At 38.5% G+C, this 16,506-nt stretch overlaps 3 protein-coding genes across 5 annotated transcripts in view; all 3 read right to left on the bottom strand.

Moving 5' to 3' along the window:
- Nucleotides 1–16,506, bottom strand: part of hdac9b (histone deacetylase 9b) — an 89,553-nt gene that overhangs the window by 64,927 nt on the left and 8,120 nt on the right. The window lies entirely within an intron of this gene.
- On the bottom strand, nucleotides 1,506–5,792 carry LOC123968158 (histone chaperone asf1b-B-like). Its single transcript, XM_046044703.1, has 4 exons — nucleotides 5,474–5,792; nucleotides 4,135–4,250; nucleotides 3,380–3,556; nucleotides 1,506–2,673 (listed from the first exon to the last, which is right to left on the bottom strand). The coding sequence occupies exons 1-4, from the start codon at nucleotides 5,580–5,582 to the stop codon at nucleotides 2,476–2,478; spliced, it is 600 nt and encodes a 199-aa protein (XP_045900659.1). The 5' UTR covers nucleotides 5,583–5,792; the 3' UTR covers nucleotides 1,506–2,475.
- LOC123967977 (complement C3-like) lies at nucleotides 7,971–14,046 on the bottom strand. The gene is made up of 7 exons (XM_046044413.1): nucleotides 14,022–14,046; nucleotides 11,243–11,332; nucleotides 9,235–9,327; nucleotides 9,074–9,157; nucleotides 8,774–8,821; nucleotides 8,477–8,621; nucleotides 7,971–8,306 (listed from the first exon to the last, which is right to left on the bottom strand). The coding sequence occupies exons 1-7, from the start codon at nucleotides 14,044–14,046 to the stop codon at nucleotides 8,162–8,164; spliced, it is 630 nt and encodes a 209-aa protein (XP_045900369.1). The 3' UTR covers nucleotides 7,971–8,161.

Raw genomic sequence — 16,506 nt, 5'->3', positions numbered from 1 at the left:
GGATCCTCAAAGGGCCCAGTTTCACATGAACATATAATTTCAATAATAATTTGAGTTCTTGTGTTGGAAAAAACATTAAAAGGACCCCTGCCATTGAACAAACAGCCAAGCTATAAATAGGAGATCCCTACAGCTACTGCAGGGTCAGACATATTAGGGCTCTACAGCCAGCTACTGTTATGTAAAAGGTTCCCAAACGACCCCAGCTGTATTATAAACTACACTTTTAGATATTTAGCCCTATGTTTATATGACATCTCAGTATATATATATATATATACACATATATATATATACACACACACACACACACACACACAGTTTAGGTACACCTTGCTTGTACTGGGTTGGACCCCCTTTTGCCTTCAGAACTGCCTTAATTCTTGGTGGCATACTTTCAACAAGGTGTTGGAAACATTCCTCAGAGACTTTGGTCCATACTGACATGATAGCATCATGCAGTTGTTGCAGATGAGTTACTGTTGTCATCTTGAACAGGTGTACCTAATACAATTTATATCACTGTAAATTTTAATGTAAACAAACATAAAAGCAGCAAAGCCTCACATTTGAGAAGCTGGAACCAGCAAATCTTTGGCATTTATTAGAGGGCTGGGCTGATGAATCCACATATTGACTGTATATAAATACACTTTTGTTGTTTTTATGGCATCTAGCTATTATAACCACATTTTTCAGTCTTGCTAAACAGCGCAGACATGCGGGAAGCAGACAGAGGTAACAGATGGATGGACGGAGGGGTCACTCCCTCCAACTAAGAAGAGATAAAATGGGTGAGAGCAGACAGTCCCCCTCCCTTTTCTGCTGCAGTTGCCAAGCAACATGAGGCTGGAGTGAAAATGGCGGCATGTTACCCCTGCATTTTATGAATGAAAATGCAAAAAAGAAAAAGGAGACCGAGAAGGGAGGGGAAAGCGTGGGCCAATGCTGAGTCTGGCTGCTGTTGCTGTGCTTCCTTCCTCACTAGTCTAGGTGGAAAGCAGCTGTGTAAGTACGATATGGTGATTGTGACAGCAGAAAATTGTCTTCTTATACTTATCTTTTATGCAAGTACTTATAAGATTGCTATTTCTCTATTATGTCTTATACATTGTTTAATCTTTAACCTGTTCCTTTTATTACTATTCTCATCCTGCTAGCCTGTCCACATGTGTAGGGTTTAGGTCAGGGATGTGGAGTTGTTTTCTGTTCCTCTCCTGTTTTGGCTGGGACCAGTCAGAGCTGGTAGAGGACCTTTTGTTCCCCAAAACATAGATACCCAGACTGTGTAAATGATCATGCAGCCCTTTGCTCAGGGCCAGACGTTAGTGACCGTCTTAGGAGACAGAACCTCTGGTCCAGCTGATTTGTGTTGTAGTACTTCTGTTTATTCTCTTTTGTTAAATAAATTCTTAGAAGACGGTTTGTTGTAAGTCAATTATTTGCTCAACCTCTCACAAGGAATATAATTTCCACGACAGCGATTACCAGAAAGCAGCACATGGTCCACAAAACAAACTTTATTAACCCCATTGCTGTTGTTACAAATACAGAGGCAGAGAATATATAGTAAGTACAAAAAGAAAATATGTCTTCTGATCTTGAAGACAAAATAAGCGCTGGGCGAACAATATTTACAGTATGCTTAAATTATCCAAACAACTTGACTGCAAAATGGCACGCGTTTCTCCTTAGTCTCCTTTAACTAGATATTTTGTGCATAATTACAAATGGATATCTTATGTAATTTTATTAATATCTGAACTGGGGCCTGTTTGAAGAACCAGGTTTACTGAGTTATCTGGATAACTCTAGGGTAAAACTTGCAACTACAAGGTTGTGCTTTGCATAAGCTATCCAGCTATCAGCAAGTAAAGCTACTTCATGCAACAGGCCCCTGAACATGAACCATATTTTTTCCCAAAAGTACTCCAGATGCTACTAATTCTCGTCAGATGAGACAAACCTTCAGAACAATGAAATGCTTTACTATTAGCAGCTAGTGCTACATCTATCTGGAGATACGGAGCACGGCCCATAGCTTTGATCTGTGCTCAAGAGGACAAAATTAACAGCACAGTATGGGTACCAAACAGGTCAACATCAGTGTATGAGTATGACTTGCAAGTCTCAGGGCTGTGAGGATATGGTGGTCCTGTCTTAAGATCGCCCCACCCTGATGACTCAAACTTTCTCTGGCTCAGTTTCAACATCATCCAAGACAGATTCATGGTCAAATAAGGCAATGTTTGTTGTGCACATCTGTGTGTATGAGTTGATAAGAGTGTGAACAAGAAACAACAATTCCAGATCCATCCCAAATGTGTATTCTGTATAAAAATAATGTCCTTGCTTCCTGTTAATGTCTACATGTTATGTAGATACATCAGTGGCCTCCTTGTCCAAACGTGTGTCTGCGATGTGGTTGAGTGTATAGATAAGAGCTTTTTGTCCATTTTCTTAATCTGATGATTCTTACATGCAGTCCATTGAGTTGTCCGGCATCAGTCCAATAGGTGGTATCTTTCCTGGTGCGCAGGACGGAGGGAGCATGCAGCTGATGTTGGGGGACGGGTCAACATTCTCGCTGTCCTCCATCTTGTCTGCCAAGCCCTCCCAGTTGATATGGAAGCGGGTGACACGGGGGTTGGAGGCCAAAATATTCCTCTGGAGCTGAGAGAATGAAAACAACATTATGCTCTCCAAAGGGGTGGTTGAGATAGTCTTTTTTATTCCTTGCTTTGGCTATGGATCTTTACCCATTGGCTGAAAGCTTTCGCACAAATTCATGTTCTCACAGTTATAGCTCATTGGCTCATTGAAACAACAGTCAGAAAAATGTGATTTATTGTTGACCAATTAAGACTCTGAATAAGGTGAGGTACAAAATTAACATTTTCTACACTATTTCACTAAGCAGCCTCCTTATTATGGATTAATATCTCATTTAGATTTTGCTGATACCACTGCTTAGATGAAAATGCACCTACATAGTGCATGACCTGATACCGCCTTTAGAATAAAGAGAAAAAACTATAAAAAGAAAACTGAATTATACATAAAAACTAAACAGTTTGTTGTGCTTCTTTCTTGATGCTACTGTTGCCTGTAACTTCTATTTCAGAGCACCAGATGGCAGTAGAAAACAGTGTATATTTAAACAGACTTTCTTCACAAGAGTGGCCCATGTACTGTACCATGTGTTTAAGCTGTCTGCCACTCAGGTATTAGAGTAAGGTACCATAATTTAAACATGAAAATAAGACACAGATCTGTTCTGTCATCCAGTCCATTAATTACAGATTGTTGAGAGCTGGTCCCTTAAACTTCTATCATAACAGAACTTAATGACGGTCATCTCTGAGTGCGTGTTTGTTACCTGAGTGTAATCTGGTTTGAGAGGTGGGTTTTCCCGTAGTTCAGGGTCTGTGTATTCATTGTTGACATAGTAGCCGATGCGGATGAACTCCTGTCCACGGTAGGTGCAGGTTATAAGGGCTACAGTCACTCCTACAGCGTCACTCTCTGGAATCAGCCCCGTGTTAGGAGCATCAGCCTGAGGGGGCACCCAGAAACACAAAGAGGAAGAAATCAGATCAAATTAGGGCTGTGTGCGATGTTTAAAAATTGTTTTTTTTAAATATTAAAAAAAAACATTTTTAAAAATATTTTGACAGTTATTATGATTTGCGATATGATTCATGATTCGTTGGAACGAACATTTTTGCCTCACAATTTTAATTTTCAATGAAAAAAAAAATATTGTAATCATAATGATGTCTGTTGGGGTATGTACCAATATTTTCTTACAACTGAAGAAAAAGACTTGCAGGCCAGGTCAGCTCTGCAGCACTTCATTATAATGCTGTTTTGTCACACATTTTACCTTCATCAAAAAATTGCCACTTCGGTTATTTGGATATTGTACTTGGCCATATTACAATTTCAATAATATTTTGCTTAATTGTGCAGCCCTCGAGCAAAGTAAACCACAGGAATCACGCTATTAATGCAGCAACAAGCAAAATGAAGGACCAACCTGGGATATCAAATACATTTACCTGTATTTCTTTGATTTTTAGTCCTAGGATCAATGGGTTCTGAGGTCTAGCTGTATTTTCATAGCTTACTTACCTGAAACACAAACATGTGTCTACCAGCCGGTACTGGGCCAACTAGAACAGAGTCCAGAACCTGGTCATATTCCTCGCTCTCAGCTGAACCCACATAGATGATCTTCCACTCCAGATCTGACAAAACACACAATGAAGATTTAGTTCGGTTTTTGAGGAACAGGTGTTACAGGTAATGGCACTGATGAATGGGCATTAGCTTTATCTCTAGACACTGTGCAGGGAAGAAAGGCAGCAGCCTTTTTTTTTTTTTTTTTTTTTTACATAAATGAAAAGCAGAAAATGGAGACATTTTGAACCACACCATTTTAAAGTACATTCAAAATAATTTTGAATATATTTTCAGGAACATCTTCAGTTTAATACCAATGCTCAATTCTCCTTTCAGACCTGTGAGTACAATTTAACCATCGAATACAATAAAGATAGGTAACTGGTGGGGAATTGTGAATCAGTATTGACAGATACCCTTAGTTCAGGTATTGGAGTCGGTATCAGGAGAGAAAACGGTATCTAGCCAGGGAAAAGGGTTCAGCTTACAAACATAAATAAAATGTGAGGGGGTGTCCATGTTTACAGTAGTACTACAAATTCACTCTTAATTTTTGCTGAATTTTAACTAAAATTTAAGCTGATGTTGATATCCTATAATTTTCCCACCTATATTGGCTGATTACAAAGCAAATCTACATTTTTAAGTCTTTTTTTCAAATGCAAGGACAAATCAGCTTCTCAGTCTAGCCTCTACGAAACGTAAGAAATACAACACCATGACAGTTTAATACGTGTTGTTATTGCATCTCCAAAAAACTATAAAGTTACATATAAACAAGCAACAAACAAAAATACGTCGTTTCACCATAAGAAATGCCCTACAATCATTACACAGGATGGTGGCACTAATACTTCCACTGAACACGGCTGCACAGGTAATGTCACCACAGGTAATTGGTAATTTCCCAGTAAATGCTGGTGCTTCCTGGTTGTCTCTCCCCGCGGTTCGCGGCAAGTCGTTGAGCTTGTCTGTTGCTACAGTAACGTTACGTGATCAACCAATCAGCTTCTCGGAAAAAAAATCCAAAGAACTTTAGCAAACCAATCACCGCAGGCAGGAGGCGGGGCGCTGAACACAAACGCGCCAGCGCCAATTTTTAACAGCTTGTCAAATGAAACATCAGTAACCACTGGCATAGCATCGAATAAAGCTTATTTATGATTTACGGTGCACACCATGTATCTGTAGTTACCACTTTAGCAGAATGCACCCAGAGAGAAAGCTAATATTAAACAGCTAACAAACAAGATAACTGGCATCAACGTTAGCTGAAAACAATACCAACCTTCAGGCAAGTCCTCCATGCATTCAAACGTTATTTCAAACTGAAACGGGTTTCCAAATGGGCTCGGGTTGTCCAGCACAGCAACATTTAACACTTGTACCTTGGCCATAGCGGTATATTCTTCTCAGGCACCTGGAAAACTAAATAGCTTTACTCTTAGTTTAACAAGTCACTCGGTTCTGTCGCCGTGTTCCCGGGCCTGTTCACACGTTTTGGCGTTGTCTGTCTTAAAGGATGTAAGTTCAGTGTGTTTCTTTTATTGTCCGTGAACACCAACATGAACCCGGCGGCGGCTGGGCTACAGGAAGTACGTCACGTTCTTCTTCTTCACAGTCTTTATTTCTGAGAGTCTACACGCTTCATCTTGGCGTGCTGCTGCCCCCCAATGTTCATTTGTTGATCAACAGGTGATAATGTTATGTCCAGAACAGTGAGTGTTTTTGTTTCTTTTTTTTTTTCTTTATTGACATAATAACATACAACACTCTCATAAGGGGAACAAAAAAACATAGATCAGTTGGTACAACGCAATCATTGATTGTGCAAATCAAAAACCAGTCTTACAGAAAATACATAATTAAGCAGAAAGGAAAATGGGGGCACCAGTTAGTAAAAAAGGCTATAGAAAACAAAATAAAGTCTCATTTAGGTGCAGCAAGCAGGGGAGATTTATCAAAACAATAATTGCCTAGATATGTCTCTACACATCTTTCTTGCAATTATACTAGATTTAACTTTTTTCAGTGATGAAAAGAACATCTTAAAATTATTTATGAACCACGAAAGGGAAGGCTTAGAAGATTTCCACTTACTACAATGGATATGATATTTACCCATGAGAACAATCATATTCACCAGATCCGACAAAGGCGGATCTACATTGTCCATATAAAAGATAAAAGATGGGATATTTTCAATCTTAAGTGACAGACCAAAAGGTTTTGGACATGGGACAGGAAAAAAAACATGTGTTCCAGAGTCTCCTCGGGAGCCTCACAAAATATACAGGGATCTACTTCAAATTTGAACCTTTTTTTAAGAAAGTCTGCAACCGGATAGATTTTGTAAATTATTTTGAAATGAATTTCTTTGATTTTGGGGGAAATGGGCCATTTGATGAATTTGAAATGTGATTTATCTATGGACATGGTATCCATATTTGGAACCTGTACACACAGCCCTCTGTTATAATCAGAAAAGCTTGGATTTTTTTAAAAAGTACAAATATATTTGTTATTACATTTTTTATCATGTATGTGACATTCAGAACACGGAGTGTTGTAGTCCCAGAGGTAAAAATCTGTTTCTCTGAAAAAAATATACACACAGTGATGTTTGAACAACCCATAATCTATCCTGAATCCTCAAGGACTCTTCTAATAACCTGGATTAAAAATATTTTGTTGCCATACACTTTTTATCCCATCTGTCAAGTTGCAACTAAGTATCCTAAGCCAAACATAGATCATACCCAGAAATTTGAAGTGTTTGCTACATGTGAACCAAAAAATATCATCTTTCATATTACTATTATTTTATATTTTCACATAAAATCACGTTGATATTTTTCATGTGTTGAAGAAGAACATTATTGGAAATACCTTCAGAACAGCAGCTGATGTTGTTCAGCATCCTTCTGGGTTTTTTAAAGATCAGCATGTATAATCTAAAGCTTACCTTTGTGACTCGAATGTAGGCCTAACTGTAATACATGAGAGGCACAAACTGGGGCTATATTAGTCCAAGCTCTGTAAGATTGATTCATTTGATTAATTGATATAATTACACGTTAAACACACCTCCAGAGACACACATTTTCCATCACAAACTAAAACTACCTTGCTTTGCAACCCTCAATGCCCCAGGAAAATAAAACTTAAAGTTTATTATACTAGATAGTATACCTATCCAAAATCTACTCCTTTTACACCACAATAATCCTTTATTGCCCAGAGTATAAAAATTTGTTAATACCACCACCCACAATGCATTACATATCAAATTGTAAGTATTATTTAAACTGCTCCATACATTTTAATTCCTCTGTCTTCTTCAGAGGAAAAACAGTTTGATTGTTTAATTCAAAGTTGCTCAACTGGTATTCTTATACGGATAATAACACACAGTTATTACAGTTAAAAATTCTTTAGTCTTCAGTGACGGTTCCTGAATTACTACCTATAGTCATTCTTCACTGCCCCGCTTAAAGAAAGTTTATAAAATATTTCATAACAAGACTAAGAGTCGCTGGCATGCTCACATGCTCATAATCAGAATGCTAACATGTCAACGTTTAGCATGTTCACTATCTTAGTTTACATGTTGGCATGCTAACATTTGCTAATTAAACATTTGACCTGGTGATACTGGATGTAAGTAAGAGGATCACCAAAGTTAGCAGGATTTATCGTCTGGGCACCAAAGTGGTGGGCCGATCCCGGTGACATTGCCATCTGTAGAGCCATGCCACTAAAGTGGCTAAAACATTCTTACTGCATATCCATGTTGCGTTATTTTTTTATTTATTTAATTTATATCAGACACAGACCATAAGATAAAAGACCATCACATTTTATTCAGCAGGATGTATCATTGTGACTTGCGTAACTTGTATCTCGTAGCAGTCAAAGTTTGACATGAGAGTAATTCCAAAACAAAGCAATCCAGCAAAGGTGTTTCTTTTACTTTTCACTTGCCCAGACATCCAAAGATTGTATACTGCTGGACCAGGTCCTCCATGCCCAAACAGGCAGGCCTGTGTTCCGCAGTCTGACACTCTGCTTCTGTGGGCCAGTATTCGATCCAGGTTCTCTCACCGAGTACATACTGATACCTGAGGTAAGCAAATTGAAAAACACATTAGGTCTTCATGTAACCAGGTATTTATGCATAGGGGAAAAAACAACCACTCTACAATCAAAAACATGTTGGTATGACATTTAAAAAAGAACAGAAAAATCACAGGAAGTATAAACTCAAAACTTGTGTAACTTGTTCACTCACGATTGTTTCTCCTTGTCTATGTGAATATCTCTGGCCATGCCCATGATAAGGTAGGTTTTGCCTATTTTCAGATCTAAAGCCACCCTGCAGTGCTGATAACTGAGGAATAGACGCAGTTTACCCTGAGGACCCTCATCACAGATTTCTGTTAATATCCAAGAAAAGAGAAAAAAGTGAATTATATATTTATATATTACAGGTGCAGCATAAAATTGTCAGAGTTGTTTTCTTATATTAAAGGAATGAAAAGATCAGGAAGTTCAAATAGTATCATTTTCAAAGGACAGGAATGCTCACTATCACTCTTGACTTTCTCGTGCTCCAACTGACGCGTATCATAACCCCCTGTAATTTTGGAAAAGAGAGACAAGATGCTTAAATACAATTATTTATAACTACAGGTGCAAATGCTAATAATGTATTCTCATTTATTCACAGTCATAAAGAGCTTTGTAAGAAGTACAGTGGGCAGCCCCAAAAGAAAGAGGAAAATTAATATGTTACCTTTAAAACTTTTCAGAAACATTACCACACATCAGAGGGAGGTAAGTGTTAGACAGTTCAAACTTTCAAGGTTTAAAAGAAACATATACCAACCTTCTTTGATGACCTCCTCAACCATCATTGTGTAAATGTCAGTGGACAAAGCCTCTGTAAAATTTTCCAGTCTCACTTTGTACACTGAGGACAGACAAATCGCAGTTTGTTAGTCGCTCACTCGCTCGCTCACTCACTCACTCACTCACAAAACCTCTTACCAAATTCTATTTTGCTGTCCGACTTGGTCTCACAGGCCTTAGTTGTGCGGTCATCATTGCTGATTTTTTCCTTCTTCTGCATACTGCAATTCTCTGGAAATACACAGTTGGCACACAATACACATATAACTGATAAAATAGCACATGTGGATCAGTGAGGTGCCCTTCTCTTCCAAGCAGTTATTAACACATATACATTTATCCAAAGTGACTTACAATTGCTATACATGTCAGAAGTCACACGCCTCTGGAGCAATGAGGGGTGTCTTGATCAGGGATGCAATGGTGGAGGGGCTAAAGTGGGGGAACCCGGGCCTCTCATACCAAAGGCATGTGTCTTATCCATTGCACCATCACCACCCCAACTATTAAGGCCCTTATTTTCCCCCATCATGGGGCAGCTCTGACTACGCAGTATGTATATACACTAATATAGGAAAAGTACTTTATGACTTATTTATCCCCTACTCACAAAATGTTTTCTCCTTGTGTGGTTGATTTGCAGATATAAAAATTCAGCTCACATTCTGGTGTAAATGTCCTGTAGGCAGGTTAGACCATATCATACATTCAGCCGATCGAAACACTCTTTGGAGGGTCCTGTTCAGCACTGTTTGCATACCAGGCAGTGATCTCTCAATGGTGCAGGAGTAGAAATTCCTACCAGGAATACCTGGAATTTCCTCTAGTGTCTGAAGTGAAAAAATCTCTGCCTTGCCTTTCTCACCAAAGTGTGCAGTGGCCAGGTCAGGCCCTCTGTGATGTGGACAAAGTATTGTAATGAGCAATGAGCATGGCCTCTGTTAAAGAATATTCTTGGGGCGCTTAATTGATGTAACAGGGAAAGGTAAGACAGGTCAAGCTTGGAGACATCAGTTGACCCCACAAGTGTTCACTGACCTTCAAGCTCTAGTTATTTCTGCCATGTAACTGTCCTTGTTAGGGAGACGGCAGTTAAACTGATAAGGTAGAGACAGTAGCTCAGGCGTAAGGCTAGCAGGTATCGGTGTTCTCTGGGAATCTGACAAGGTTGAGTCTTACATGAATTTATTGGCTCCACAGTTAGTGTACAACTCATGGATGGAAATAGATTCCAATTTGATGTAGCAGTGGAGTCTAAACATAAGATAGATTTGTTGGTTAACGCCAGCTAAAGATGACCTAACAGAGAAACATACTAGACGAACTAGGGGGGAAACAGAAACATAAAAGGGACCTAAAGATGTTGCTTCAGATTTGGTGTTGGCATTTGATGTGTTCACATGTTATCTTCATGTCTTCATCAGTCTCAGAAACTTCTTCATGACACCTGAACCTGGCTCAATAACAATATGTCTTCATCAGCCTCCTCTGACGCAATAGTGGTTTTATCCAAATTGGCAGAAAAACAGTACATCTTTAATTTTCAATTAGGTCAAATGTGTGAATGTGTCGATTTTAGTTTTCACTGTGTTGTTGGACAACGGCATAGTTTTTTTAAGGCAACTTTACTTGTCCATATATAATTTCTGCCATTTTGATGAAAGATAGTTTTCGAGCAGTTATTTGCCTTGCGCAATAAGAATAGAGCAATAAAAAGATGATTAGTCACTTCAAGGTCTAGAAAAATCCTTGTATCCTTGTTGTTCTGTTTGTTGCCACAAGATCTATTTTTTTCAGGGAAAAAAATCCCTGGGTTAACCCACCATTTCACTACATCGCAATCCTTTTACCCTATTGAACAATGTGCACCCCTATTCTCAATGAGGTGCGCACCTTCATGATTGCAGCTTGTTCATTTTCTTGTCAACTTTCAACTAAGATTTAGTTGATAATGTGATTTCTTCAGCTCCACAAGGCGTACTTTTGTATTTGTAAATATAATGCCACAATATTTTGTTACACCCTCAATCTATTAACCAAGATATCATAAACATAATTGAGGCAGAAAGTGTTTCTTCAAGACTTTCAGATGTAATGCACTGTAATTCAAGCTTTAACAGCTTACATTAGACTCCATGTTCCTCACCTTCAGCACATGTGCATTCATCATTTGCACAGAGCCTTAGCAGCTCTCCACTTATCCTCTCGGGATGGTAGAACTTCACACAAGGTATCTCTGCAACAAGAAAGAAAAATATTTACTAGATATTTTGTGTTGATTGCTCACACGATCATAGTACATCAAAATTGCCAGTAGTAGACGAAGTACACAAATCCTGTACTTGAGTACAGTACAGATACCTTTGCTAAATATTACTACACTAAAATTAGAAGTCTTTAAGTGTAATTTTTACTCAAAGTACTAAAGCCTACTTTTAAAAATACTTACTTTACTTACTTTTTAAAATACTATTTGTATGGTTATATTTGTCACGGGTTACTGACATGACAAACAGAATTTAAAAATACAGTAGGCAATCTTTCCTATTTATTAAACAATGAACAGGTTGCCCTTTCAATAATAATTCATGTTACTCTGTGTGTGTGTCAGTGGGGGTAGAAATTATTATAAAAATAACTTTAAATAATTAAAAGGAAAAGCAGCAAATCTTCCATGAAACCATGAAATGTTTTTACATGAAAAATGTCTTAAACAATCAAAGTTGTTGCCAGTTATGTCAATCTAAGAATCGTGTAAGCTGTACTTGTTATAATTGTGTGTAAAAATCTTAATTTGTAAAGTAACTAGTAACTTAATCTGTCAGATAAATGTGGTTAAGGACAAAAAGTATATTATATTTAACCCTGCATTCAGGGAACGCTGTGTTCTAGTTGGGTAATAAGGTACTATAAGCTCTTTAAGATAAGATGGTGCCTGACCACCTATAATAAGATGTGATGGTTAATGGTGTCAAACTCAGCACTAAGATCTTACGAGACAAGTACAGAGACAAGTCCTTTGCCTGATGCACTTTAAATACTGACTAAAACCATTACACCAACAAAATGAAAAAACGAAGCAGAGGAAGAGGAGGCTGAAGCAGTACATAAAAAAATAAAGTTGGCAATCATCAGATCTTTTTATGGTCCTGCTGTCCTCCCCAGAGATGATTCATAGACTGTATTATATGTGTTGAAACCACAAAAGTTGTTATGCTGTGGTACCAGGAAGAGGGTGATTGTAGAAAGTAAGCAGTCTGATGAGGAGGTTTAAGTTGAATGATAAAGCATGATTAAGAGTGAGCAGTGATGAGATTTGGGTTGAATGATTAATAAGCATCTTGTAAGTTTAGAAAACAATTTACTGTTATATCTTAAGCTCATTTAATAACAATAATATCATTTTGCTTCAAATTTCACTCTGGCCTCTTCTTAAGTTTGTATTTGACATAATACCTTATTATCTCAATTAAAAGGACGGAAATAAATGTATATGTGACACAAAAGGCAATTTAGTATTTTGGCCGGTAAGAAATATGTTTAGCCAATGGATTTTTTTCATCTACCAGCCACCTTGGCAGGTGAGCCAAAAAGCTAATTTCCACCCCTGCACACAATTGTTTGGTAACTGCTTTCTCAGGGATCTGAGGGAGAACGGGAAGGTTAGATATAGGTCTATAGTTGGCTAAAATCACTGGATCAAGAGTAGGCTTTTTAAGAAGAGGTTTAACTACAACTTATTTAAAGGACTGTGGCACGCCTGTTAATAAAGACAGATTAATCACATCTAGTAAAGTAGTGCTAATTAAGGGTATAACTTCATTAAGCAGAGCAAGCAAAGCAAAACAACGCATTAAATTCATTAAAAATTATTAATCGTAACACTTCATTATCCACAACCAGGCAGTGTCTGTGTGTCTGTCAGACTGGGCCAAACTAAAACTTTAGGGGAATGCAAGCGGCCCTTCTCAACAAAAACCTCGTTTTTGCTTAAATCTGATTGGCTCAACGGTGCCGATCAAAGGAGATTACTTTCTATGCAGAGACAGTAAATATGGTGGTGGTGCGGGGGGATTTTTTGCCTAGTGGATTTTGATGATAGTTTTAAAAACATTCAGTATCTGAGTGTGTATGTTAGACTATGTGTGAGCATTTGTAACTATTTTAGCTGACTGTACATATGACATATTGGTAGTTAGCAGCAGAGATGCAAGGGTTATAATGAATGTTGTATCACCTATTGCATTCAATCCAGGTTGCTTAACACTGCATACTGTAGCTATAAGGAATTATGTAACTGTACTGTAACTCAACACATCCCCCAGACTCTCAAACCAGTGTAACGTTATAACTAAATAAAACTGTAACGTTACATGATCAACAGTAAATCTGTAACCTGTTTGCAGCCAACGTTAATAATTAACGGGACGCAGTGGGACATAAATGATTACGTCAAACGACTACCACAAATTTGGCAAGCAAACAAACGCTCATTCATCTTTTCATAACGAACGACAGTCGGAGTTAACCTCCCGTAGGTCGTCGCTAAAGCAAGAAGCAAGCTAACGTTAGATGGCCAATGCTGAGCTTAACATGTACTAACCTCAAGTTGCTAACCTATTTTGCATTCAGCGCTTCTTTTGTTTGGGCCTTGTTGTCTGAAGTTTTAAAGCCAAAGTTTATGATGAATGGCACAGCAGCTGCCGGTGTAAGACCAAAATGTGTGACCTATCAGATTCTGTGACCCAAATGGGAAGTTAAGCCCCAGAGGCTTTGTTGACGATGTGAAGCAGTTGCAGTTTGGTTGGGTTTAGGCACCAAAAGTACTTGGTTATGGTTAGGAAACATCGTCGTTTGGGTGTAGTCACAGAATCTGATAGGTCACACATTTTGGTGTTACACCGGTGTTTGTTGTACTCTCTCACGTGCGGCCGTGTGTAGCAGATACATAGTTGTGTTACGTAGGCAGATTATAGGTAATGGAAGGAGGGGAATAACAGCAAGCTCATCAGACGTTTCCTAAAATAAACATGGTTCAAGTCCCGCACCTCGAGTCCAAGTCAAGTCTGAAGTCTGAAGTCACTGTGTGTGTGACAAACTCGAGTCCCTCTCTGGTTAGCAGTATACTGTGACTTAAATGTTCTACCTCAGGCTTGCCTGACCTGGTATTGTTTAGTACAGTGGTGACTTGCTTATACAAACCGGGGAGGCAGGTGTCATCCTAAAGTTTCTTGAAGGTCTTTAATACCACAAAAACACTATTAGTATTAAACTAAACATCGTTGTGGCATTGTAATTGCATATAAACAGTGACAAAAAATGAATGCATGGGAAATAAAGATGTTTAGCTAAAGAAGTTTGTTTATTATCATTGATGCACTCATCTACCAAAATCTATTTGAATTTAAATATTTTAAATGCTTTTTGCAAATATCGATATACAGATGCTGGTCATATAATAAGAATATCATCAAAAATTTGAAAACCCCAAAATCAGTATCTCAGAAAATTTGAATATTGTGAAAAGGTTCAATATTGAAGACACCTGGTGCCACACTCTAATCAGCTAATTAACTCAAAACACCTGCAAAGGCCTTTAAATGGTCTCTCAGTCTAGTTCTGTAGGCTACACAATCATGGGGAAGACTGCTGACTTGACAGCTGTCCAAAAGACGACCATTGACACCTTGCACAAGGAGGAGACACAAAAGGTCATTGCTAAACAGACAGTTCACAGAGCTCTGTGTCCAAGCACATTAATAGAGAGGCGAAGGGAAGGAAAAGATGTGGTAGAAAAAAGTGTACAAGCAATAGGGATAACCGCAACCTGGAGAGGATTGTGAAACAAAACCCATTCAAAAATGTGGGGGAGATTCACAAAGAGTGGACTGCAGCTGGAGTCAGTGCTTCAAGAACCACCACGCACAGACGTATGCAAGACACTGGTTTCACTGCGCATTCCTTGTGTCAAGCCACTCTTGAACAAGACACAGTGTCAGAAGCGTCTCGCCTGGGCTAAAGACAAAAAGGACTGGACTGCTGCTGAGTGGTCCAAAGTTATGTTCTCTGATGAAAGTAAATTTTGCATTTCCTTTGGAAATCAAGGTCCCAGAGTCTGGAGGAAGAGAGGAGAGGCACAGAATCCACGTTGCTTGAAGTCCAGTGAAAAGTTTCCACTGTCAGTGATGGTTTGGGGTGCCATGTCATCTGCTGGTGTTGGTCCACTGTGTTTTCTGAGGTCCAAAGTCAACGCAGCCGTCTACCAGGAAGTTTTAGAGCACTTCATGCTTCCTGCTGCTGACCAACTTTATGGAGATGCAGATTTCATTGCTACCACTACCTGGTTTAAAGACCATTGTATCCCTGTTCTTAATTGGCCAGCAAACTCGCCTGACCTTAACCCTATAGAAACTCTATAGGGTATTGTGAAGAGGAAGATGCAATACGCCAGACCCAGCAATGCAGAAGAGCTGAAGGCCACTATCAGAGCAACCTGGGCTCTCATAACACCTGAGCAGTGCCACAGACTGATTGACTCCATGCCACGCCACATTGCTGCAGTAATTCAGGCAAAAGGGGCCCCAACTAAGTATTGAGTGCTGTACATGCTCATACTTTCCATGTTCATACTTTTCAGTTAGCCAACATTTCTAAAACTCCTTTTTTTGTATTGGTCTTAAGTAATATTCTAATTTTCGGAGATACTGAATTTGGGATTTTCATTAGTTGTCCGTTTTAATCATGACAATTAAATTAAATAAACATGTGAAATATATCAGTCTGTGTGTAATGAATGAATATAATATCCAAGTTTCACTTTTTGAATGGAATTATTGAAATAAATAAACTTTTTGATGATATTCTAATTATATGACCAGCACCTGTACTAACAACCTTATTTCTTAGACACAGCTCCTTCACAAACCAAAGACCCTTAATGCTATTCTACCATATGACTCATTGATCATTTATCTATGTATGTCATGTACTGTACACACAGGCTTACAATTGTGCTGTAAGATTGGCTCAATCATTTTGTCATGTCATACTTTACGTCACCCGACACAAAACACCACAGCATTTTTCCCTCCTCTATTGGAACTACAATTTCTGCTGCGTGACATGACGACTGCCTTCACACTGTCACGGTCAGTCAAGGATGGCACAGGAAATAAATCTGCAGTGACAAACTGTAATTCATCACTTTCATCACTTTAGTTGTGAAAAAAGGAAAATACATTGTATTCTCTGCACTGTGATAAACAGGCTCACTCTCATTTCTTATATCATCATCTTATGCTAGCAATTGACTGACTATTCTATGGAGCCCATATAATATTTTTACTGGTACAAATCTGCCAAACGCCAACTTATGGACAATAATAATAATCCACTATAGTTAACATGCAT

Source organism: Micropterus dolomieu, linkage group LG03, assembly GCF_021292245.1.
Source record: "Micropterus dolomieu isolate WLL.071019.BEF.003 ecotype Adirondacks linkage group LG03, ASM2129224v1, whole genome shotgun sequence".
NCBI classification, from domain to species: domain Eukaryota; kingdom Metazoa; phylum Chordata; class Actinopteri; order Centrarchiformes; family Centrarchidae; genus Micropterus; species Micropterus dolomieu.
Note: the sequence above shows the minus strand (reverse complement) of the source record. Positions and strands in the feature narration are given on the sequence as shown.

Excerpts from the sequence above, each read along its gene's own strand:
- LOC123967977 (XM_046044413.1), bottom strand. The coding sequence starts at position 14,046 with ATGTATCTGCTACACACGGCCGCAC. Across the intron at positions 9,158-9,234 it reads GGACAGCAAAATAGAATTTG|TGTACAAAGTGAGACTGGAA; the intron begins GTAAGAGGTTTT and ends GTCTGTCCTCAG. Across the intron at positions 8,622-8,773 it reads CGAGAAAGTCAAGAGTGATA|AAATCTGTGATGAGGGTCCT; the intron begins GTGAGCATTCCT and ends GGATATTAACAG.
- LOC123968158 (XM_046044703.1), bottom strand. The coding sequence starts at position 5,582 with ATGGCCAAGGTACAAGTGTTAAATGTTGCTGTGCTGGACAACCCGAGC. Across the intron at positions 4,251-5,473 it reads CATGGAGGACTTGCCTGAAG|ATCTGGAGTGGAAGATCATC; the intron begins GTTGGTATTGTT and ends GTGTTTTGTCAG. Across the intron at positions 2,674-3,379 it reads TCAAACCAGATTACACTCAG|CTCCAGAGGAATATTTTGGC; the intron begins GTAACAAACACG and ends TCATTCTCTCAG.